This window comes from Sturnus vulgaris, chromosome 1 (genome assembly GCF_052056855.1).
Source record: "Sturnus vulgaris isolate bStuVul1 chromosome 1, bStuVul1.hap1, whole genome shotgun sequence".
Lineage (NCBI taxonomy): Eukaryota > Metazoa > Chordata > Aves > Passeriformes > Sturnidae > Sturnus > Sturnus vulgaris.
The window spans coordinates 45,129,213-45,154,048 of record NC_142243.1 but is presented as its reverse complement, the minus strand read 5'-3'; the positions used below and the strand labels follow the sequence as shown (position 1 = coordinate 45,154,048).

Below are 24,836 nucleotides of genomic sequence, written 5' to 3'. Positions count from 1 at the left end.
TCTTCTCACAGCAGTGTCTTCTGATCACTGCTGGAAGCTGGAGTTTCTTCTGCTGCAGTGGAACAAGGAGCAGCTCATTCCCCTCTCATGTGTGTGTAACCAAAGCAGTCAGTACTGGAGCTGCACAAAACACAAAATAAAATAATGGAGGGATGGAGGCAAGTCCATTGATTCACATGAGAGGAAACAAAACCAGATGGATTCTGACGGAGATGAAAATACCTTGCAAGATTATGAGCAGATCAGTGCACCCACTGCCTAGCTGTCATGTTGGGAGGGTTCCCAGGAGTGGTCTGGAGACGAGCAAAAAGGAAGGATTTGGTAAAGGAAGAGCAGGCGAGGCATGACAGACACTTTGCTGCTTGTGGACCTCTTAGTTTCTTCCGAGGGAGGCAGAGGACATTTCCAGGGTGGCCTAGGGAGGTCCTCCCAGCAGCCAAGCAGCATGAAATTGCATCCATTGCTTGTGCAAAGATGGTTTGCTGACAGCCATCTAACCCAACCTAGCCAGGGATACCAGTACAATTTTGTATGTGTTTTTCTAATGCAGATAATGATTAAGATTCTTGTTTAACCCGGCCTTCTCACATAGGAATACTCAAGGCAGAAGACAACAGACGCTGATAGTTGCCTTTATTTTAATGCAAAAAAGAAGTCAATATTAACCTCTAGCTAAAGATTTAAAGTAGAAATGGACCAGAATCAAAAGAACAAAGAAAACAGTGTTTACACCCATCCGTTCCCAAAGCTGTGAGCAGTCAGCTAAGCAAGACTCTGACTAGGCTCCCCTTGAGTTTTCATCATAAAGCACAAACATCTTCAACTTTATGAATTGCTGAGAGTATTAGGTAAATGCAAACGGCATGACAAACAGACATACCACATAGGATATTCTAAAGATATAAGAGCATAATTTACCATTTCTAAGAAGTCTGTTTTCTGCATTGCAGTTTAAAAAAAAAAAAAAAAGAGAAAGTTTTTTTTCAAGAAAGCATAACATGAAAATCTTTACACAACGTTTAATCTGCCAAAAATCGCTTGAGTTTTGTGGACACAGAAGTAGATATACATAGAAGAAGTAGCTTCATCATAGGAAAATCTAACAAAATAATAATTTATAAATCAACAAATATTGCCCATAGATCAGATCAGCCTGTTTTGGACCTGCCACCATTAGCACCCACATCAGATAGCTGAAACACTGCTTTATATGGAGCAACACATCAGCTAGCACAGAGTAAAATGTCACCTAATACACATCAGGTCATATATTCCCTAATATTTCTCTCCCTTTGCCCTGTGTTTCTGTTCTTCAGCAGCTTGGACCCAGGGACACAGACACAATCCAGTATAGCATTTGCCTTCCAGCTCATAATTATCACTGCTTCAGGATTCAATATTTTACAGGGTGGAACTGCAAGTCCATAGCCAGGCACCAGCTGGAGTTTAAACATAATCCCGTGCCATGCTCACAGCTGGTGTCATATTAGCAGGGAGAAAGAAATACAGAGCAGCTCTAAGCACCTCGATATATCTTTGTAATTTTCAGGAAGCCAAGAGAGAAGCAGCAGCCCACAGCTCAGTAGCTCCAGCTCTGCTTTCCCCACACTGCTGCAGGTCATCCAAGCAGAGTGCACGCAGCAGGAGCCCTCCCAGGAATCTCTGCTTGCCAGCTTTAAATAAGCATCATGCACCCAGCAGAAAACAATAGCAGGCACCTCTAGCAACAACATACTTTTCTTTCTTTCCCCATACAGCCATCCTATGCAGAGTTTGACATCAGCGGCAACGTTTTGGGTTTGGTTTTCAACCAGGGAATGATTTGGTAAGATATTTCCTTTTTTTTTTTTATTTTTCGCGTTATTTAAAAAACCTGTTAGTGGAGTTAGAAAGCTTCCAAGCCAACTAGATAGACCTTTGGTTTCTGTTTTTTCTGACTGATTGGCTTTCTGTGCTTAACTATAAAGTGGGTCTCTCACCGCTGGTTACACTCACATAACATTTCCAAGCCATCTCCAAGAAATTTTTGTCACAAACTGAAACATTTTCTTTGTGACCCCTGAGAAGTCCGAGGCCTTGCTGGTCCTCAGTGAGGGGGGACCATACCATAACCTGTGGCTGCAGTTGGCTTCTGCTCTGGGAGCACAGGGGTAACACCTATCAGCCCACTCAGCCTTCGTTTGTGAACAAACCTGCCAGCACACCAGCACCTCCCTTTCTGTTCTTGAAAGGAGTAAACCTTCCAGTCTGTCAAAAACAGCACCTGTCCTTCTCTTTTCCTTTTCAGGATGGGATCCTTTTATGCACCAGGGCTCGTGGGTATAAACGTGCTGCGCTTATTAACCTCCATGTATTTTCAGTGCTGGGCTGTTATGAGTAGCAATGTCCCTCACGAAAGAGTTTTCAAAGCATCCAAGTCTAACAATTTTTACATGGGATTGGTGCTGCTGATCCTCTTCCTCAGCCTCCTGCCTGTGGCCTACACCATCATGTCCCTGCCTCCGTCCTTTGACTGTGGACCTTTCAGGTACTACCAAAACACCAAAAAGGAAACTTTTGTTCTCTGGCACATGAGAACAAAATTTTCATGAGGTTAGAAGGACTGGACTCCAGCCGAGATGGTGAAGTGTTTGAATCCTTAGCAATGTGAGGCAAAGGGTCACATCCAGCTATGGGGTGCAAACAGTCAGCTGTGAGCACTGAACCTCAGCTATCTGCTGCTCTCCTTGCTACATGATTCCCAGTGTTTTCCCAACACACACTGATGAAAGCACCAGAGAACAGCAAGGATGGGACAGCAAGGTGCAGCCCCCAGGAAAAAAACAAACAAACAAACAAACAAAAAAAGCCAACAAAAATAAAAAACCCAACTGCAGGATCCTAAAGGTTTTTGGGAACATTTAGGAAACAAAATGAGTCCAAAGGATGTATTTTACACGTTGACTTTAGTCAGCAAATAGCAGGAAATTGATAGAGGTGAGCCTGTAAAATTGCTGCACCTTTTTTTTTCCTTTTTTGTTTTTGTGTTTGGGGGTTTTTTTAAATGTTATGGGGCTTTTCTTTTTTTTCCTTTTAATTAAGACAGCATCGGCACTGCACAAAGCATTTAGTGGACTGGATTAACATGCCAATAAAGTCTAATTTGATTGAATAATGCCACTTCCTGGGCCTGCTGAATCTGACTCAGCAAGGAGCCAGCTTGGAACAAATTGTTCTTGTAGATGCACTGCTTTAGGTTATCTGCTGACGGAGAATGACATCAGAAAGCTAAAAGACTCAGGGGAAAGGCAAGAGACCAAAATACCCTCAGTTCTATAGCAAGGACAGGTGTCAACGGGTAATGTCAGAAGATCTGACAAGTGACTTGTTGCACGCACACTATCATTTGGAGATGACTAATCTGCAATGTGAAAGAGCTATTTCAATTCCCAATCAACCCTTCAAAAGCCACTCAGCCTGATTCAGACCCTTGGCAGCTCAATTGAAAGCTCAGCTCTCCTGAGCTCCTGGCACATGATGACGTTGGGACACTGTTTATCCAAGTTTTCTTTATTGACTCTCATCATCAAGACACCATCCAGCACCCTCCTGACGGGAATCCTGCAAGCTCCCAGGAGGCACCAAGCCTAAACGGGAGGAACAGCACTGATGCTGTTGAATTCCCAGACCCAGAGATGCTGGGGAGAGAAGAAGGTCAATTACATAATACAGCTCTTTACAGATTTGTACTTCTTTCATACAGAATACTCTCATTTGCTTTATCAATCCCATTTGAAATTACTCTTTCACTGAGTCTCCTATTAAGAAATAATCACAGCTTGCTATTTTTGTCATTACTTAGCAGCTCTTCAAGTTGGCTCATTATTTCAGAAAGCTGGAATTTGCATATGGAAAGTCATCTCTACCATGAAAAGGCCTTACTTAACAAGATATTCATCAGAAATATGTGGTCTGTAGGGTTTTATCTATTTTAGAGGGGTAAATAGTCACGACTCATAAAGGAGTCATGCATGCAATTAAATGTATTGACTTCAGGAGCAAGTTAGCCTAGCAAAGATTATTTGCATAATCAATGAGGGGACAGAGGAAGGGAATGAATGAACCAGCAGATAATTTAAAATAAAGGCATTTTAAACTCCTTGGTGGCCAACAGCAAACTGATGCTCATTAAGAGGTGAAACAAGCTGCTTAGCACCATGAGACTATGAAGCATTTTGTCTCTCCAGAAGGTATCTACACTCCTTAACTGGCTGTCTGTCTTTCCAGTGGAAAGAAAAGGATGTATGATGTCATTCAAGAGACCATCGAGCTCGATTTTCCACTTTTTGTTGCCAAGATCTTCAGCTATGTGGCAAATCCAGGACTGATCATACCTGCAATTCTTCTCATGGTGTAAGTTTTCCTTGCAATATTACATGCCTGGCTTGGGGGAGAAAGTTGGAAAAAATATTCTGGGATATTATTCAGCCCTTAATACAGCTTCTGCTGAGATAACAGCATGGATTAGAGCAGACACATGCTCCCTACACCCCCCCTTACCTTTGCCTAACCCAATTTCCTAAAATTTAATTACCTGACCCAATTAAACACAACTTTGTGGACTAAATACATTGCTGACAGAGGCCTTGTAGATATCAAAACTGTCACAGCTTCCACATGAAAAATTTTCTGTAGCCAGCAGGAAATAAATGGACAGTCTCAGCCTGGTGCCTTTTGGAGAAGCAATTTCTGTCACAGCTGGTGGCATTTAGAGCACAGCCAAGACAGGGCATTCAAAAATTACATGTTCCAAAATCATGAAGAGTTGTGAGCTTTGTTTGGGTTTGGGGGGGTTTACTTTTTCATTTTCCAAATAATACATCTGGTATTTGTTTTAGTGCTGTTTGATCATTTCAGCTTTGAAATCAGACTTAAATCCCCAGCACCTCCAGCAGTACTAGGATTAGTTCTTTTTTTTTTTTTTTTAAAAGCTATTTTTGGCACTCTTCTTGAGGTTTTCCAAAGCAATCAAAATGAGTAGGAGGGCTGTGGCCAGATTCTGTAGGCAGTTCTGAGCACTTCAGCTTAATCAATGGGAGATGGGGAGAGAGCTGGGGAGTCTGTTACATACAGAGCTTCCTGTTCTGACTCTTTCTGGGGTATCCACACACCATGGAGATGAGCCTCTGGGCTGATCCATCACAGCTGCCCTTGGGCTCTGTTATGCTTCATCCTGCATAGCTACCCTGACGGTAATGTCATTAAATTATATCAAATAAAAGTTCCATACGAAGTTACTCATACAAACAACTTGAGAAAAATCCTAATTAAACTGAAGATGACATGTCACCCCTCTACCTGCCTCAAACTACTTGCTCATTTTAACCTAAAAAGATGATCAGGTACTGTAACTTGTGCAGGCAGATCCTACACGTGTACAAATCAGATCGGGTCTGTGCAGGAGACAAGAAGTCTCACACCATGTCCCTAGCATGGCTAAGCGTATTATTGAATTATAAACTCTGTTCCTGTGGGCTTCACAGTAGCACTGGCAGATGCTATTGCAAACACAAAATGAAGACTGCAGAACATCCTAAGTAGACCACTTTTATAAAGGGGCTGCAGGCCCTGAGCCCTAAGCCCATCTGAAGCTTAGATGCAATCCTCAAAAAAGCTGATGGGAAAGAGTAATAGCTTTGAAAATAATGATTGTTTTTTTTCCAGTGACAAGCTCTGCCTTTTCCTTCACTGACAGCTGGGGAAAGTAACAGCACAAGTTCAGTTTATTTGTTGAGAGACACCTTTTATCACACCTTTCCAGCGTTGGTTCTTCCCACGCCACAGACTTACCATCAGTCCATCTCTCCTTGAGGCACAGTTTTGTCCCTGCCCTGATTCCTCTCTGAGAACTGAGATACCTTATGTCCATGTTACCTAAAACATCCTCACTTTCCACCCTGATACACTGCCTTTATGGTCTGTATGATTGCATACTTGGGATTTCCAGCTGTTCAGCTCCCAAGAGAAGCACAGCCCTAACAAAGTGGTGTCCCCCATGGTGCCTGGACCAGTCAGACCTATGGCCCCTTGGCAGTAGCTCTCACATGCCCTGAGGGCATTGGGTGTCTGTCTTGCAGAGGCACTGCTTATTATCTACATACTCACCTTGCCTGTGATAATCCCAGACAAAATCACAGTGACCAAACAAGATTGTTTCTTAAGGCTTTGGCCCTTCTCACCTTTTCAGTCAAGTGCCCAGTTTCATGCCTTGTCTCTGAAAATCTTTAACTTCTGCTGTGGTGCTGACAGGCAGACAGGGTTAAGCTGGAGCTAGTCCTTATGATGAACCCCATCCAGTTTTCCAAGAGTTTGAAACCAGAGAAATGCAAAAGCTACATTTAGTCCTGATGAGCAGAGAGCCAGAAGCTCTCAAAGCAGCAGGCAAGGCAACCTACAATCCAGCCTAACTAAAAATAGCCTCTACAAAGAGCAACAACAGGTGGATTGTAGATGGATGGTCTGTTGATTTTGATTGCAGCCTCTTAAAAAATGTGTTTTCCACTTCTATGGACTAAATTAAGTAATTTTCTCTAGCCATGACAACCCCTTCTTTTTTTTCCAGGTGCAATCCAAAACGCATCTTCTATTTATTTTGGTTCTTAGCTCCTGGTTCCAAACAATGATGGGGTCCCGTGAGTGACATGGTGTCAAGCTTCCTGTCCTGCTTTTAACTGCCTAAGGACAAGGGAAATAGGAAATACAGAGAAAGAAGAATGAAAGATATTGTGCCCACGGGCACATAACCTAATCCCACTCAGGCTGAGAGTAGGATTTCAAGCTGTGGCCTGCAGAGCTTCCTGGCAGAAGACAGAAGCATTTTACTGTATCAAGAAGGGGTGAAAATTAAAATTCCTATGCAGGCTAGCAAAGGACAGTGACCCACACTCTCCCCAGAACTGGGGAAGCAATACATCAGAGAAGAGGAGTGCCAGGGTGTCATGGTTTAAACCCACATGGAAATTAGGGACTACCCAGCTATTTGCTCAACCTCTTCTCTCTCTCCCCAGTCCTGGTGGAATGAGGAGGAGAATCAAAGAAAAACTTGGAGATTGAGATAAAAATAGTTTAATAATCAAAATCAAAGTAAAATATAATAATAATGGTAAATGATAATAATAATAAAATGGGAAAAACAAGTTGACACAAAATACAGCTGCTCACCACCCACTGACTGATGCCAGACTCCCCTTCCCAAAGCCAGATTGGCCCCTCTTAAAGGTAACTCCCCTGTTTATACACCAGGCATGATGCTGTATGGTGTGGAGTATCCCTTTGGTCAGTTCAAGTCACCTGTCCCACCCCTCAGTTTCTTTTGTGTACTTCCTCACTGGCAGAGCTTGAGACAAAAACAAAGATCGTTGCTCAACTTAGGATAAACAAGAATTAGCAAAATGAAAACATCAATGTGTTATCAACACCAGTCTTATTCACAGCCCTGATTACAAAGTAGTATTTTCTAGACAAAGAGTTTGATAACATAGAAGTATCACACCTTTATAGTAGAACAAAAAGAAAAAACAATTTCCAAGAGGATTTGCAGGACAGAGAACCCAGATTACCAAGACTGAGTTTTGGGTTAATATTAGGCAAAAGGAAGTTAAGTGTTTCCTCTAGCCAGACCCCCGTAAAAAGCCTCAAGAAAGGCAATCCTAAGCACCACTTCCTGATCTTCCATCTGGAAACCCACCCACACCAGTAAATGGTGCCTTGCTGGGCTTAGGGTCAGGCACTCAGTTGATGAAATCCTTGAGTCCAGTTTCAGGTTGCTGAACCTGGGCTGGAGCAACACACACAGCTTATGAATGATCAGAAAACAGTTTTTCTTTCCCTACTTTTTTTTTCTTTTATAAGACAATTTTCTACTTTATTTTAAAAATGCCTGAACAACTACAGCAGTGAACTGAACAGCTGGTACTTTTCCTGGGAATGGCTTGGAGTCACTGAGCAGACGATGGTTACAATTTAGAAAAATAAAGGCACTCCACAAAAGCAAGAGGAAGCACTTTTTAACTACCAAAATATTACTGGCTGGTGAATGTCAGAGGTGGCAAGACAGACCCAGATGCTTGGGCATGTTTTAAAGCACAGCCTCCCTATGTGCCAGAGGCTGGCAGCCAGCACGCCCTCTCCCATGCCCACTTTCAGTTCCCTCCAGCTTGGCTCAGTTTTCCCCTGGCTTTGGCGTGCCCTTTTTGGAGAAGACAGGATCAAAACAAAAGCCCGTGGTTCTGCTCCAATCTGGCTTCTGCTTGCCCTCAGCTCCTGTCTCTACTCGTTCACAAGGGCTCCATGCAGGGATGCAGGATGCAACTGGTCCTGGAAAAGGGGGAAGGAGGACTGTTCCTTGAGCACTGCTTTACAGGAGAGGCATCAAGGCCCTATTCTACCACCATTTCCCCAGTTTCCCAGCTTTTCCTGTGTTACCGGGTGGCAGTTCCATCTCAAGGCTGGTGCCTGGTTTCCCCAAGGTTGGTACAAAGGAAGTGGAGAGAGTCCATGGCCAGCCAAGGTGGAGGCACGAGGGCAGGCTGTTCTGTTTGAGCAGAACTGATCTTCAGATGGGCTCAGCCTGTCTCAGCTAACCATGCCACAGGCAGCCCAATTTTTTCCTAAACCTTGAGCTTCAAAAAGAAGTTTGGAGACAGCTGGTGGGAAAATTATGAATTAGAAAGTAGGCAAAAAAATTACACGTTCCCTCCATGTGAAACTTTCTCTTTCACCTGATCCTATTACTACAGCAGCATGTTTTCTTTTCTAGCCTCACCATCTATTACCTGAATGCTGTGTCTAAAGCGTATCAGCGCGCCAATGCAGAGCTGAAGAAGAAAATGCAAATGGTAGGTACTGATCTGTCAAAGCCACCTCTGAAATACCATGCACTCCAATTTTAGTGCATAGCATATGCTTTTTAATCACTCTTCATTTCTGAACACACTGGTGACACAAGAAGATGCCTGTTCAGTACCCTCTGATGGCATTTAATGTCTAGCTGCACAGACAGGTCACATCCCTTAACAGCTTGCTATTTTGTGCATCAGAACTACAGTTGGTTTTCCCATAAACCGTGCTTTCTATGTACAAAAGTAAGTTACCACAAAGTTCAGGCAATGCTTTGGTGTCTGAGATCTCCCAGGAACAATGACAAGCCCATGAAAACCACAGCCAGATTTTGTACAAGCTGAAGAGCAAAGAATCATAATTATTAATATGGCAATAACATTTTTTACCACTGATTCTCCAAATGCCTTAGAGAGGAGGCTGTTTCTGCTGTGCACATGGAAAAAGCAAGACAAAGACAGATGCAAAGACTTGAACTAGCAGGGTAGGATTTGGAGCTCATGATATCCAGAACTGGGAGAGTAGAACAACATGTAGAAGACTATAATACAAGGATCCCTGAAATATTATGAACTGGGTCTGGCAGGAGAATACCTGCATAAGCAAGCCTCTGATCAGAGAATGAGTCTCAATGAGAAACAAAGGTGTCCTGGTGCCAGGGCTTATGCTGATCTGGCAACATCAGTTTCCTCCAGAGTTTTTTTGGTGGGTCTCCATTCTGTTGTTTTTTATTACATAGATGTGCCCAAAATACCAAGTCTTGCAACGGGAGAGGATGTGATGTTGTCAGAGGACAGATATCAGCCATTTTACTGGCACAGAACAGGATCCAAGCTGAGGAAGCAGTGCCACATAAAGCAAAACATCGCATAAAGCAGAGATTCCTGCAACATTAAAAGTGAGGATGTGAGCACCGAGGAACGGGACTCCATAAATTACATTCAAATACCCATATTCAGAATTAATCACTCAGCTTAAAGGAAGTGTCTTTGTGCAAAGGGCATCCTTGAGAACTGCAAGAGTTGAACATGTGCTACAGCATGCTCAGATTTTGGGGCATTTGGTCTATTTCATGCTGCACAAAGTGGCTGGGATCAGGGTTAAAGGGACCACAAAGCAGAACCCAGTACTATCCAAAAGTACAGATTCCCTCTACCATTCAGAAGAAAATCTTTCACAGCCCTACATGTATGTAGGTAAAGCCATAGACAGCCCTAGAGCCCATTCCTGTGCTGCCGTACCCTCTTCCTCTGGCATTTATCTCTGAAATCCTCTCTCATATTTAAAACTAACCCATATACCAGAGAGGGCAGATTAGTAGCTGAAGCAACACACAGACAGCCTGATAGACCTAAACCATGTTATCAGCAAGTGCTTTGCCCTAACAGGAGCAGAGCCACTGTTTTCCAGTCCTGCCTGGGATGTATTTTCTTTCCTGGAAATACTTGATCACTAGACCTACCATTCAGCACCTTCAACTTAGCAAAGAGATTCATTCATATCAACACTTAACCAAGCAAACACAACACCAGGCCACCATTTCTCAGATTACATCTGCAGTTTTAAACTAAACCAAATGTTTTTTTATTGATGCAGCAACGTGAAGAGGAGAAAAACAAGAGAAACAACAAAGCCAGTACCAACCCTATGCTGCAAGATCTGGAGGATTTACTTACACCAAGTACAAAGACTGAAAGTGCCCCCAAACAAGCAGAAGGTAAAAATTAAACAAAATCCCCATAGCACTTCTGAAAAGGCTTATTTAGCCACCCAAATGACTGATAGGATTGAGAAACTTGAGGGATACACCTTAGCAAGGAATTGGAGAGTAAAATTAGCACAGATTTTGTCCTTCTCACAGAAGTCCACCTGCCAACATATATGCAGGAAGGGCACATTTTTAGACTGGATTATATTTCACACAGGCTTGTCACAGTGGGAATTGTAATCCAAAATTGTGATTCATATCCCAACTATTAGCCATGCTGGTCATAAAACCAGCAGTTTATTCTGGGAACAATGTTTAAACTCAGTGTTGTTTCAGGGCTGATGGATTGACTCAGACTTTCTCTTCCTGAGTGGAGCTTTTCATTGGAAAATTCATCCTGAATGAGGCAGAAACTTTTCACAGGATTGGGTTAAGTCTTAGGGTAAATAAATGCATACTCTAAACTCTGCTGTGAGGGTCCATGGCTGGGCAGAAAGAACCAGCAGGAGGCATTAGCACCAGAATCGGGTTATTTTCAAAGAAAATGGATCCTCCAGGCTCAGTCTCAACCAGCCACTTCCTGACTGCCAGAGCATCTGGCTCTCATTTGTGAAAATCACTTGAAAGATCTTGATTTTATCCTGGTACAGACTAGTGCCACCATAACCCCCTTGAATTCAATGGGCTGAGACAAACTGGAAGGTTCTGAGCAACCCAACAGAGATCCCCTCCAAAGCAGACTCAAGGCATTCATTTAAATGGAAATAGTGCTGACAGTGTTTTGAGTGAACTGAAAATAAGGACTAAAAGCAGGAATTACCCACAGCTACCCCATGCCTAGAAGTGTACCAGCATGGCTGGTAGGATTATCATGTCTTATAAATGCATCAGTAAGAACCTGAAAAGAGAGGTTGGGAGCAGAGACATGTAGTGGCTGTTGAGTGGAGGGGTGAGGGGGGAACATTCTTATTCCTGGTCTCTTCACTCAGATGCTCAAACACAAATCCCCAGACACTCTCGTTATTGCACAGAGAAGAAACAGCAGCCACTGGGGAGAGGATGAAAGGCAGTGTTTGGTCCCAAGAAAATAACATTCATAATCTTTGCTCTAGACAAGAAAACAGAGTCTCCAAATGGAACCAGCCCTGTCGGGAAGCCAGGCAAAGGAGAAGTCCTGGCTGGCAGCCCCATGGCCAGCGGGAGAAGAGCAGCATTCACCCCACCATCACAAGTGTTTGTGACACAGCCACGAACACTGGGCATTCGGGCACCCTACCCTGGCCAGCCCAGGCCATGGGGGCACCCCCTGGGACCAGTCCCTTGGAGAGGGAAAGGGCAGCCATGCTACCCACGGGCTGCTCGATAACCTCTGCAAAGTTTCTCCTGTCTGACTTTAAAATAGAGGTGCTGCATGAACTGTTGTAGTGCTGGTAGGAAATTATTATTGCATGCTGGACATCCACTCATGGTGCTCTGTATCTATCCAACAAATCTCTAATATAAATTTGTTTAGATGCCTGGTAGTACTTCCAAGTTGTAGCCCCCAAAAGCTGTGCTGATTTTGAGCTCAAGGGAAACGGGAGGTGGTCAGAACAAAAATCAGCTGTGACATTGCTGAACTGCTTCACACAGGATGCAGCCCTGTGGCCACTAACAGCAGTGAAATTGCTCTGTGGAGAAAGTACTTGCCAGTACTTTCAAAGGCTTCTTTAATGAATAAAAGTGTTGTGATTTTACCTGTTATTTAAACAGAGGTTTGTTGTGAGTTTTTTCTGTTGTTCCTCTCCCTGAAGAATTTAGTATTCTTATAAAATATTGAGTATCCCTGCTCAGTCACGAGGCAGCTCCTACTAGCAGTAGAGGATTCCTACCAGAGGGGATTTTGTCAGCTTCATTTTGTCCCTTTCTTCTATTTGTTTCCATCTCACCACCACTTTCTCTAGGCTCCCACTCCATTCCTCTTTTCAAAGTCTGTTGACAGCAGCTTGCACCATTATTTCGGTCCCTGGGTATGATTCCTAATGTAGCAACACCACCCAGCACAACTGAGAGACTAAAGTGCTTTGGCCTAGTTTCTGATTATAACCAGTCAGAAATTCCTGGTGTAATTTAAGAACAGTATCATTCAGATCTGCAGGACTTCCCAGGACTCTGTCACAGACCTTCTCTGGGGTGACCTGCTCTCTTACACCTACAGTCTCTTCCTGTTGTTGACATAAACCCACCCTGGCCAGCTTAGATCTGGTGTTCACATGGGTGTTGTTCTTCATAAAAATGTCTATAAAAATAAAAATTCTTCAATGAAAACAAAATCATAACCATAGATAGTAACAGTTCTGCTAAAACTGGGATATTTGGATTTTAAAAAGGTCCTCAGTTTGAATTTTTTTCTATTAAATTCCATAAATCTTGTGAAATGCTATGTTCAAGACAGGAAACTCAATAACTTACTTCTCTTCTATGTCTCGACAGAGCACGGAGCATTTGACCTTCAGCCTGGGAATGCCCACTTTTCAGGAGCTGGGAAAAGGAGTCCAGTTAGGTCAGACATAAGGCAGACTGGGAAAAGGATTCAGTCTTTCAGGGCTAATACAACAAAAACTTTCAGACATCTGCTTCTCCACAGAAATTATGAGCTTAAATACTGTGCTGTGCTTTTATATTTATAGATGGAGACCTAGCTTGTTTGTTGATATCTGTCCTTTGTAACAGAGACCAGAGCCCTAGAGAAGTACTTCCAGGAGATGCAAGCAAGAGACAAATAAAAGGAGACTTGGAATTTCCTCAAAAATTAAATCATTGCATTTTGCTTTCAAATACAGAAAAGTCAATGGATTGCTTCTAGAAATAAAACAGCTCAAAGTCGGTTTGGCTGTTCCCAGGATACTGCTGTGGTCAGGGTTGGTCACTCTCCCAGGGAGCCTCCTTGTAATAAGATGCTCATCAGATTTATTTCCTGGGCTTGGAAGGACTTTTCTCTGATCTGAGCCCCACAGATAAAGTCTTGTCTTGCCTCTTTACTGTGAGAGGTGCTGACACAAGACAGCTGTGGTCAGCTCTCTGCAGAGACACCCATTCATTGAACTGGAGCCAAGTCAGACAAGAGAAGGCCTTTTCCAGGAGACATCCTTCCTTGGAGGTGTCCATAGTGCCCAGAAAGTGCTGGGGGAAGGTGTTCCCAGCCTGCTAACCCAGAAGGATATCACAGAAACAGCACAGTGCTCTGATTTCAGCACAGCCTGTCTGCCCTGCAGACTCTGGTATCTTAGGGACATCAAGGAAGAGCACTCTCCTCCTCTTCACTCCTCAGCTCAGACTGAAACACAGTTTGGAAAGGGAGAATGTGGCTTCAGATCACACTCACCTCTGCTAGAAAACCAAAAGAGGCTGGAAGTGTGGTGTGCAAACATGTCTGCACACATATAAAGGCAACAAGAAGCGTTATGAAGAAGTCATAAAGAACTCCAGACAGGTTTTGAAAACTAGAGAAGCAGAGGCACACTTAGACCAGATGAGTAACTATTACAGGATTTGGATACTCTCTGCATCAGACCAGCAATAATATGGAGCATTCCAAAGCACCATGTCATCTCTGGAGCACGCAACTGCCCATTAGTTAATTCAAGGCTTGTTTGTCTCTAATTATAATACATTAGGTTCACCCATTGATCAAGGCGTTTTGCAAGCTCAGAGACTCCAGGAGAAAAGGATTATATTATCAGCCAGACAATTCCTGCAGACCTGTGGCAGCTCTCTTCCCCAACACCAATCCACAGTGGGGTCCTCTGTCAGAGCACAAGAGCTGTGAAAGATATAAAAATGCCAACCCTCAGTCCTCATATTGACTGAAATGATTTTTTGTCTCTTGAAATGTTGAGTCAATTTACCAGTTTGTCACATGTCACTGAAGGTTAAACTCCACAAACTCACTGGAATATTCAGTAGTGTTTGGTTTCATTCCTATTTTTCTATTGTTGGAAATAGGAAAAAGCCCTTGTCTGAGCATTGATTTCCAACTCCCTAACATTTGTTGAAAGACTGTATCCATCTCAATCTTCTTCCAGGGCTCAGTCTAACCTCAAGGGGAAAGGAAAGAAAAAAAAAGGAAGAAATCTCAGTGGAGAGTACTAGGAGGCTCCTAGTAACATCTCCCACAGCTCTCAGCTTGCATTCACAGATGCCTAGAAGAGCCCTCTGCATTGCAAAATTTTCACATCTTGTGCTGCCACTAGCTCAAATACTGCAGCCAAGAGGTTTTGTTAAAAAAAACAAGGAAATATCTAAGCTTAATTATTTTATTATTCTTCTCATCAGAGGTTTGTTTTTAAACAGGCAGCTCTCATGGGCATCAGTTTTTAGTTTGCACGGCCCAGCAGAGCATCTGCACTGTGTGTTACTAATGAACAGGAACCTCAGCAAAATTAAAAAATGTAAAAGGGCAATTTTGCAAAACACGTGGCTGTACATGAGCTGTGAAGGGGATAACAATGTGCACTCTTCTCTTTTAGGGTTGAAAACATAATTCAGACATTTCTATCGTAATGTGCTCAGCTGTATACAAGACAAGATGCTTTCTGTACTCTCAATGAACAGAAAATAGTAGACACCATTAAACAGGTTTGCTCATAAACCCAGAAAAGAATGCAAAGAATACACTGATTTTGTATTTGGTACCAAGGTACCTTGGCTTCTCCAAAGCAGAAAAAACAGCTTTTTGCTGCAGAAGGATGTAAGTTCTTTTCAAAGGGAACCTTGAAACACCTGAACTTGTATTTTCAGGTGGCTCATATGAAGCTTTCCAAGGAGAGAAAGGGAAACAAGCACTGATGTCACCACTACTGACAGTATTCTTTTTCCTGATAACCTCATGTATTCTAAACAAGCAGTCAAGATCATCTTGAGCTTTCATTCTCTTCTCCTATAGCTAACCCTGCACTATGACAAAGCCATTTATCACACATTCTGAACCTCCACAGAAATAGAATTGTCACCTTGCTTGAAAATGTGAGCTGGAGAGGTCTTGTGTGTCATCCACCTCCGTTCTTCTTTGGAATCTTTCTCTGCTCATGGAGAGAGAGGGTTTCCCTCATACCAACTAACAAATCAGAGCTCTGGGGATGGATTTTTAGACTGTTCCAAGGTGCTGATAAGGGTTTTCAGCTGCACATCTAAGCTAAAGAAACCTCTCATCTACAAAGAGGCTCCAAACACTACAAGAACCATTGTAGAGACAAGGGCCACAAGTGCACTGGCACCAGCACCAGTTTCTCAGACATATCCTAAGAAACTTTCTCTGAAAACTCCAGGGAAGAAAGACTATCAAAAATCACTTCCCAGAGAAAATTCCTGATGATGGAGACTAGGATTTTATTTGTTTATCCTGCCCCACAAGCTTGAGGAGCCCCATGAGCTCCTGTCTGGCTGGGCAGGAGCTCTGCCAGTGCCACTCTGGGAACATCCACCTTCAAGGAATTGAGCTAAGGAGTCTGGTTAGGTCGGACATGAGGCAAATTCTAAAAAGATTCTGTTTTAAATGTCTAGCCCAAGAAAAACACTGGAGTATCTGTTTCCTCACAGGAATTAAGAGCTTAAATACTGTGTTGTGTTCATTTGTAGAGACCTACCTGTTTTCTTGATATCTTTGGCTTATGAAAGAGTTCTTTAAAAAGAACTCCCAGGAAATACAAACAAGAGACAGATAAAAAGAGACTTCAGAATTTCTTCAAAAATCAGGTGGTTGAGTTTTGCTTTCAAATACAGAAAAGCCAAGAGGCTATTCTTGGAAATAGCTGCACCACTCAAAGGAGGACATTCACAGACTAGCACTGGCAGAAGCGCAGCAAGGCAGGGCCCCTGCCAGTGTCAGGAGCACCAGAGCAGCTTCTATGCTGGTGAAGATATACTAAGAATTAATGGAATGTCCAGTGGGCCCTTGCCTTGACCCCAGCAGGCTGTGGGTACAGCAGGTCTCTCACCTTCCTGCACCCCAGCATGTTCAGACCCCTCTCTGCAACCACGTATCAGTGCTTTTGCTGGCACCAAAGCAGGTCAGACAGAGACCCTCGAGCCTCACCCCACCACCTCTCTAAATCACATCCCTTCAAAGTAGAAATGTCCTGGTTAAGAAAAAAAAAAAAAAAAAAGAGAGTGCTTGCCAAAAGACTTTAAATTAGTGATTCCCCCATTTTGATTCATGTTGCAGGCGATGTTATCAGCTCTCCAGCCTGACAGCCGTGGGGATTTTTTTGCTCTCTGTCATGGTTTTCTTGCCATTTGCCTGAACCCTGAGGCAGCAGCTTGTCCTTCTGCAGGTGGCAGCTGAGCTTCATCTGCAGCCAAGGCTTTATCACTCCCAAATGCTCAGATTCAGTTTTCCCCCGGGGGAAAAAGTGACTCTGAAACCCCAGGATTTCTAGGTCCTGGCCATTTCTCACACAATGTAGTAATCAGTGCTGAATCAGAACTCAGGCTTGTGTTTTAAATGGACTATACCAACACAATGCTGTGCAGTGTTGAACTAATGTAGGGAGGCTTGGCTTTGCTCCAATCACAGGACCCAACTCCTTGGGCTCCCCTTCCATTCAGACATCTATAAACATCCAAACCCAGTTGTGAGTATTGTCTCTAAATCTTAAATTGGTACCACATGGTGCTACTCAGAGAATACCCATGTTCTCCATGACCCCAGCAAACAGAGGCCACCAATCTCCCATGTATCAGGAGACAGTCTGTGTATGCATGGATCCACAGAGGCACTGAGATCAAGATGCATGGATTTTTAAAATGTTTCAGAATTGATAATGTTTTCTGCACCACTCCTCCATGATTGACAGCAAAACTAGAAAGCACTGAAGCACAGAGATTTCTCTACAGCTAGTGCTTCAAGCATGCAGATGGAGGAAGGAGAGCTGACAAGCACCCAGGGATGGATGGATAGACAGATGCCATTTCCCAGCAGGCAAAGCCTTTATGTGAATCAGCATCAAACCTCCATGGAAAGACCGAATGAACAAAAGTCACTTGAAGGTGGCAGAGAAGCCAAGGGGAGGAGAGGGACAACCACTCGTCTCCACCTCCTGGGGACCAGACCCAGGCAGGAAAGCAACAGTGGACACAAGAATCCCCAGTGCTGATCTCAGCTGTGCTCCCTGGAGGCTCATGCCCAAGGCAAAGAGGGTGGGATTTAGCATTCTTTAACCCAGCTCACAGAGCTGGGAAATCAGAAGAGTAAGGAATTCAACAGCTCTGCACCTGCCTCAGGGCCAGCAAGGGGTAAGGGCACACTGCCCCCCCCACTGCTACAGAAAGCAGTGAAAAAGCTTTGCAAGGAAACAGCTGCAGGATATAAAAGCAGGAGAGCTTCCCCATTAGGAACCAAGCAATGCTTGCAGAAGCTGCCAGTGGCATCTCTCTCCTGGCAATGTGGGAGGGAGAAAAAATAACTTCATCTCAGTTGAAAATAAAATGAAAACAACCATAGCGGCACAGCACTGTTAACTGGAGTGCTTGAGGACAGACAAACCATCACAGTGATCAAGTGTGCAGATCAGATTAGTAGGAGGTGGAACATTATTTTAATGGCATTACTAAATCATTTTTCTAGGGAAGAGCAGCTGCAGAAACATCCCAAGCAGCTGTGTCCTCCCCTTTCCTCCATTCTCCCTCCCTCAAAGCAGTTGTTTGGGGGAGTCAAGGCTTTTCCTACAAAAGCCTGCAGATCCAAACCTTCCTCTAATTAGGAAACATTTCACACATATGGGACTTCTGGGTTTTTTTGGATAGCAGCAGTATCAATAAATAATTCAGTGCCTTGGCAGCTATGTAGGATCTTCAAAATATGAAGGCTATAATCAGATTTATTTTAATAAGGTACCTAGAGGGCTCAGGGCCACGAAGAGAGGAAAAAGAAAACCCCCACCATAATAAAAACCATGCCTTCTTTATTAGCTGGAGCACTTTGCTACAGCAGCTTGGACAGAGCAGCACAAACACTGCGTGAATACCAGCGGAGCTTCACTGCCACCACAGCAGCACCACTGCAGTTTGCAAGTCCCCCAGCTCCATCTGCAGCTGCTGCAGATGGAAACATCTCCATGGCCAGCGCTGCAGGGCTTTTGCACTAGGCCCTGGCAAACTCAGCTTCTGCTCCCCAAGAAGCCCTGCCGTTTTTGGAGGATAAGGCTGCAGAAGCATTTTGATACTGCATTTGCAAATATAACAAATGAGCCACTGGCTCATTTTCTTCACAAGCAGCTGCAGCTCCGCCTGTGGAAGCTGAAACTCTCCACAGCTTCTGCTCAACTTTCCACACCTCTGTCATCATGCCCACATAGGATGGGGTTCTGCCACAGCAGCAGGGAGCCAACAGTGGGGAAACATCTGTCTCAGCCCTGCCCTGAGCATTGACCCGTGGACAAAAGCAGCTCCCTCGTACAGAAGTGGTGGAAATCTGTTGTAACCCATCCCCAGGGAAAGCCCAGGGTCATGCCTATGCCCTTTCAGCACTTTATGTCCTCCTCAGCACCTATGCCAGTAACATGGAGGGTATGTAGTTTTAAAGACTTTTAGCTGGCTCTGAGGAGCTGAACTAGTCCTGCTGGAACAGGACAAGTCACCGCTTGGGTCTGCAACACTATCATGGTGCCACTGAAGCCAAGTACTGGATTTAAACTGGTTATTCATCAAACAGCCAAAACAATCCTATCATTGGCGATGAACCAGTGAACCAGACATACATCGCTCACAGTACTCCTCCAACCCAAAGTCCAGAAGGAAAAATAAATCTCCACCTAAAATAAAGGGTTTCCTCTTTTCTGCCACCACCATACCTCAAATTCACAGGAAAGAATATAGAAGGCCTCTGAAAGTAACATCTGTTTAAACTACTTGTGAGACTTCTGTTCCACCTGGCTTTCCGGGTGAGAAGGGAGCCTCTGGGCAGTTTTGGGGGCTCCACAACAGGCAGATGCATCCTAGAGAGCATCCCTTAAATCTCATCTAACCAGGAAGATGTGCCAAGGACACATTTGCCACAGGGGTCTCTACAGTACCAGCAACATATTGCCTGAACAGCTACCACATCTGCTGAGCTTACCTGAGCCTAGGAGAGCAGGAGGCAGCTGCTCTGTGCCTGATGCCCACTCTGCTCCCCTCTGGCTTACACTGCCCCACAGGAGGCACTCATTGCTCCCCTCCGTATTTTGTGTTTTAATTTGCCCACCAAATGGACACTAGAAGGGAAGGTCAATTCACTATTCTTGTAATTATAAAATTTAAAGAAATGCAGAAGCTTGACACCTTAACAGAGCAAGCTGCATCCCTGAGATCCCAGGAAAGTAGAGACAGCACCGGCCACAAAAGTATGGCTTCACAGAGCACACATCCCACCCTGGGCACCATGCAGAGTTGATAACTTGGCATATTTAAAATCACAAGTCTCAGATTTGATATTTTAATGAAGTTCCTTCTTCTATATTCAAAGTACAGTTTGAGAAATCTCAGTACTCACTTTGAAACAATAAACACAAACATTTAGCTTTCACAGACAAAAATAAAAATGAACATGGGCAGCATAGGAATCAAGGAGAAATCCAAGACAGGCTTAGGGAAAATAATTATGACTTAAAATTTATCTCAAAACTTTCAAAGGGCTGAACCCTTGAAATCAGAAAAACTAGTTGCTAGACTTCTCCTGAAAGAGCTGATGAAGAACCACTGCCTGCTTACAGCACACAGACAAAGTGGGTTTGCCTCACAAAGCCAAGAAGAAAAGCCAATAGCACATTCACTCCTATCCTGCACCAGTCCTTGTGAGAAAATGGTAGGAGACACTTCAGCCCATGATACCTGCGCTTGTAAAACCCTACCCATCTGGAAGCAGGAATGAGGCTTAAAGGAGGCTTCAGAAAAGATACTGCAGAGAAGGAAGTGGTGGTTCTTTTTTTTTTTTTTTTTAATATTTCCTCTCAAATTAGAGCCTCTAACAGCAAAATAACAAGCGAGAGAAAATGGTTCACACACCTGATTCCCTCTCTGCATGTGCTGCTTATTTTTTTCATATATAAACAAAGCCAACAGGTGCAGTGAATTGTATACCACGGAGCTTTGGGAGTACTAGGGAGAAGACGAGCCATTCTAGAAAATGCTGGAAGAAATAAGCCAAACAGAAAAGATGAGTTAGAAAGTTTTCAACATGGAGTTTCTTCAACTAGGAGCACTCGCAGCCAGCAGCATCCCACACTTGCTCCCTTAGGGAAATTAAAATCAAGATCAAGGTTTGCAGCTGAGCATGGCGGCAACAAGTTAGCCACTCAGATACTTCTGGAAAAATAGTAGGGTTTTGGTCGTTTGGGGTTTTTTAGGTATCTCATGGTCCCGCTGAGATGGCAATATTCTGGTACAGAGACGTTAAAAAGCCAGGTGAGGGACAGCTTTGTACCTTCGCTCCCCGGGTGCCCGCTCTGCGCAGCCCTCCCGCCCCGCTGCCAGCGGCGGCCGAAACGCGGAGAAACCAGGACCCACAGCCCCATCTACTGGGCACTGGGGAGCCATCCGCCATCCCCACACTCGTGTTCTGCACTGAGCAAGGCTCCACCACCATCCTCCTGCCACCCGCCAGGTGGGAGCGGTGCTGCGGTGTTAGCCTGCTCTCGGAAAGCTCCTTCTGTCACCATGCCGGTGTCTGAGCGGAAAAGGCTGGTAGGGTCGTCCTGACCTAGGTCAGACCCAAAAGACAAACATTCCGACCATCTCCTTCACTCTGAGCATCCCCAGGGCTCTCAGGAGGTAAGGCGGCAAACACTTTGAAACCAGTTCCTTGGGCAACGCTAACAAATTTAGCATTCCAGGTGAGAACCTGAGGTTTCACAGCAGCTTTCCAGTTTGTACAGCTGCATCCTAACATTACCATCTGCCGCTCAGGAAGGAGCAGTGCCAGCATGCCCTGGTATGGCAAAAGCTTGCCAGAGTCTTTGGCACAACTGTCCCCTGTGGCAGAGCAGCTCTGAGTTTTGAACTGTGCCGCACCTGTCACGCTGAGCTCCCTGCTTTGCAAAACCCTAAACCTGACCCTGACCCACATACACAGTGGGAGGGTGTTTAATCCCATTGAGCAGCCAAAATGTTGTTTGAGTCCTCAGCATCCAGCTCTGGCCAGGCAATAGACCCTGTTCCCCCCTTCTGAGCTGCTAAAACCCAAGCCCCCTACTAAGGGTAGTGGGCACAGGCTGTCCCTGTGCACTGTGGTATCCCTTGTCCTGCCCAAAAGTCACCAGCAAGGCTGTACCAAAATGAAGACTGAGCTGTGTGACTCAACCGCAGGAACCCTTCTGCAAGTGGTGCAATGGCATTTAGCAAGAGGAAGATTTTCTACCAAAGCAGGTTTCTCTGGCCTTCAAACCCAGGTTAAGGAGCCATAATTTCGAAGTATGCATCCTGCATCCCTTTAGAATTTATTTTCTTCATGCTTGAACAGAACTAATAAAAGCAATTTTTGAAAAATTTTTGAAACAAACACTGACAAATATTTAGGACTCTGTCATATGAGAAGACATACCAGGTAAACTCAAGTCTTTATTAGCACTTCATGAACAGAGGCTTAAGCAACAGCCCAGAAGTGACAGAAACGTCTTTTAGCTACAGAGATATCAAAAAGGTATCTTCATTATGTACTTTTGTTCATCAGTGAATACTGAGTGTACAAACAAACAATGTATAAATGAAAATTACATGCTTCCAAAGTTGGACAGCAGAAAAATGGCAGTGAGTATTCTTAAAATCACAAGTATTAAAAAATCAAATGAAATCAGGTTCAGAAATCAGTAACCCATAAAACAAGAAACTGAGAAAATCAGTGTTGTGACATAGCAAGATTGCACCCATGCCCAAGGTGTTTATCACAGTCCGCCTCTTTGCAGGGCTGATGACCAATCATTCTTCATTCCCAGTGCTGCACACAACTGTAACGCTGCTCTACCTCTGCCTGTCATACAGACTCGATGCAGATCAGGCTTTCACCAATTCTGAGGCTTTGTGGTTTTCACAAGCTTTAGGCTGCAAGGGCTGGGAGCTCGTAGTGCTAAGCACTGGCTAGAGGAAACAAACTGCCTGAAATGCTGGCTGATTTCTTTGGAAGCTGCAGGGCAGCAGGGATAAGCTCCAGCAACACCTTGGTCTTACAGCAATAATGATGTAAACCTGGAATGTTTTTCTTTTTTCTCCCTCTGACAGGACACATATCCAAGATGCCATGCCTCATCTGTCCTAAGATACAAGATACACAGCTTGGGGGGTGCTTGCATTCATGACAATTGCAGATTTACTACGTGCTTTACTCCCTGTAGAGTCTATCACCATTAAGATGCTAGTAATCCAAAACAAAAAAATTATGTTACAAGATCCACTCCAACTGCATGCTCGCAGTTCTGGCTGGGGAGGAAGTCTCCTAAGATGAGCAGTGAGGTGAATTCACCACACACACCTCAGTTTCCTTTGCATGCTTACTTGTACAGTGCACTGATTTTAATAAATAGGCTCACAATAGGAGTATACCATACTCCTAAAAGTCAGCATCGAACATCCTACAGCAATTTTCAGTTTCACAAAGCAAAACAGACTACAGATGCAAAGAGTGGAACATTTTTGCAGCCTGAATGTAAGCAGAGATTTATCTCTTCAGCTGTGCATAAAACCCTTTGCTTCTTGCAGAAGAAAAACCTTGGTGTAATCTGACAGTACATAGATACTAAAAATATCTTGATTATTTGGGCAAAGCGACAGGAGAGGAAAAGGAACATCTGTGAATGGTGGCATATAAATTAGGGAGGGAACTGGAAAGCCTGTATGTATGAGACATTCATGGATCAGACAGTAGTATATTGGCAAAGACTGTAACAGCTCGTTTGTTCAGAGGGGTTCTATGATGCTCAGCAATCCCAGCCAGTTCCTGTTGAGACCAATTCTGGAAGAAGGCTCTCCTAAGAAGCTCTCACCTATCCTCATTCAACACAGTTCCATCAACCCAAATCACACACAAAGAGAAGGTCACAGAGAAAGGAAATACTACCACGACCCTCAGTGGAAACTGCCACTGTAGAGAGACCTCTGTCTAAGCCATTTTGGGTCCAATCAGATCAATCCAGAATAGCTGCAAGTACTTTGATGCTCAATAACACTGCAATAAAAGATTCAGTAATGAACAAGCCAGTGTCTCAAAGATTTGCTCCTACTCCCTCTCCCTATTCCTCTACACTGCCTCAGTAGATTACATCTGCCAGGTATCTGCCACAGGGGAAGCTCTGGCATAGGATCTTCTGCTACATTTCTTCTGCTTTCTCCACTCCTGTGTCGACACTTTTCCTACCCTGTGCCTCTGACATGCTGAGGATCATCGCCTTCCTGCATTGAGTCCTCTGCTGTCACAGCCAAGGCTGCCTCCTTTTCTAATAGGCTGATATTCAAGCCCTCTGCAGTGCTGCAGGCAAACAAGCTCTCCCACTATACCCACTACCCCAACAAGGTGATTCTGAATCCACATGCAGATACTGGCTGTGCAGATCCACCTGTCACTGCCAGTCCTCGGTTCTAAGAATGACAATTCTGAAAGTCAAAGTGATACTTTAGGAAACACTTAAATGAAAACAACCACATTCCAGTAACACACCAACATATTTCAGCAGCAATTACTCAGAACCAATTGATTTAAAACAGACCATCACCCACACAGGAGCTGTCTGATGACTTCTCCATACTCATCAACAGGAACGTATTTACATTAAAGTTACACAGCCGATAAAGAAAATGGGACAATGGTGAAACAGCAACAGCAACAGCAGAGATTCAATGTATGGAGGGTAAGACTGTGCTCTGTTTGGAAATTTTTTATGAGGCAGAGTAAAAACAAAGTCCAGACCAAGAGATCTTCTGGGGCAATCTCAGGTCTGGGGAGTCAATCAGCAGGTGCTGTACAGGCTGTTCTTAATCCAGCTACAATGCCCATATAGTCCCAGAATGACCAGGCTCTCAACACACCCTGACACACAAGTGAGAGACCTCAGGTGGCAGGAAGGAGCTTCTCCCTGCTGAGTTCTGTAAAGTGAAGTACTGGAGAATGTGCCAGAAGCACAGGGCTCTTTCGGGAACAAATGGTGAAGTGCTCACCTACCTCTTGACTAAATGCCGTTCATTATTAACAAAACCTTTAGTCATCTTGCATGTAATAGGTAAAGAAAAGGGGAAGAAAGATCAAAGTCTC

The 24,836-nt window shown here is 44.1% G+C and overlaps 1 protein-coding gene across 1 annotated transcript in view; it reads left to right on the top strand.

The window, feature by feature from the left end:
- The window catches only part of TMC2 (transmembrane channel like 2), a 31,566-nt gene extending 19,230 nt beyond the window's left edge, over positions 1–12,336 (top strand). The window contains exons 15-20 of the mRNA XM_014878361.2: positions 1,758–1,825; positions 2,288–2,527; positions 4,267–4,392; positions 8,798–8,876; positions 10,474–10,594; positions 11,698–12,336. Coding sequence (XP_014733847.1) covers positions 1,758–1,825; positions 2,288–2,527; positions 4,267–4,392; positions 8,798–8,876; positions 10,474–10,594; positions 11,698–11,951 — 888 coding nt within the window. The 3' untranslated portion in view covers positions 11,952–12,336. The remainder of the gene's footprint in view (positions 1–1,757; positions 1,826–2,287; positions 2,528–4,266; positions 4,393–8,797; positions 8,877–10,473; positions 10,595–11,697) is intronic.
- The last annotated feature ends 12,500 nt before the right edge of the window (positions 12,337–24,836 follow it).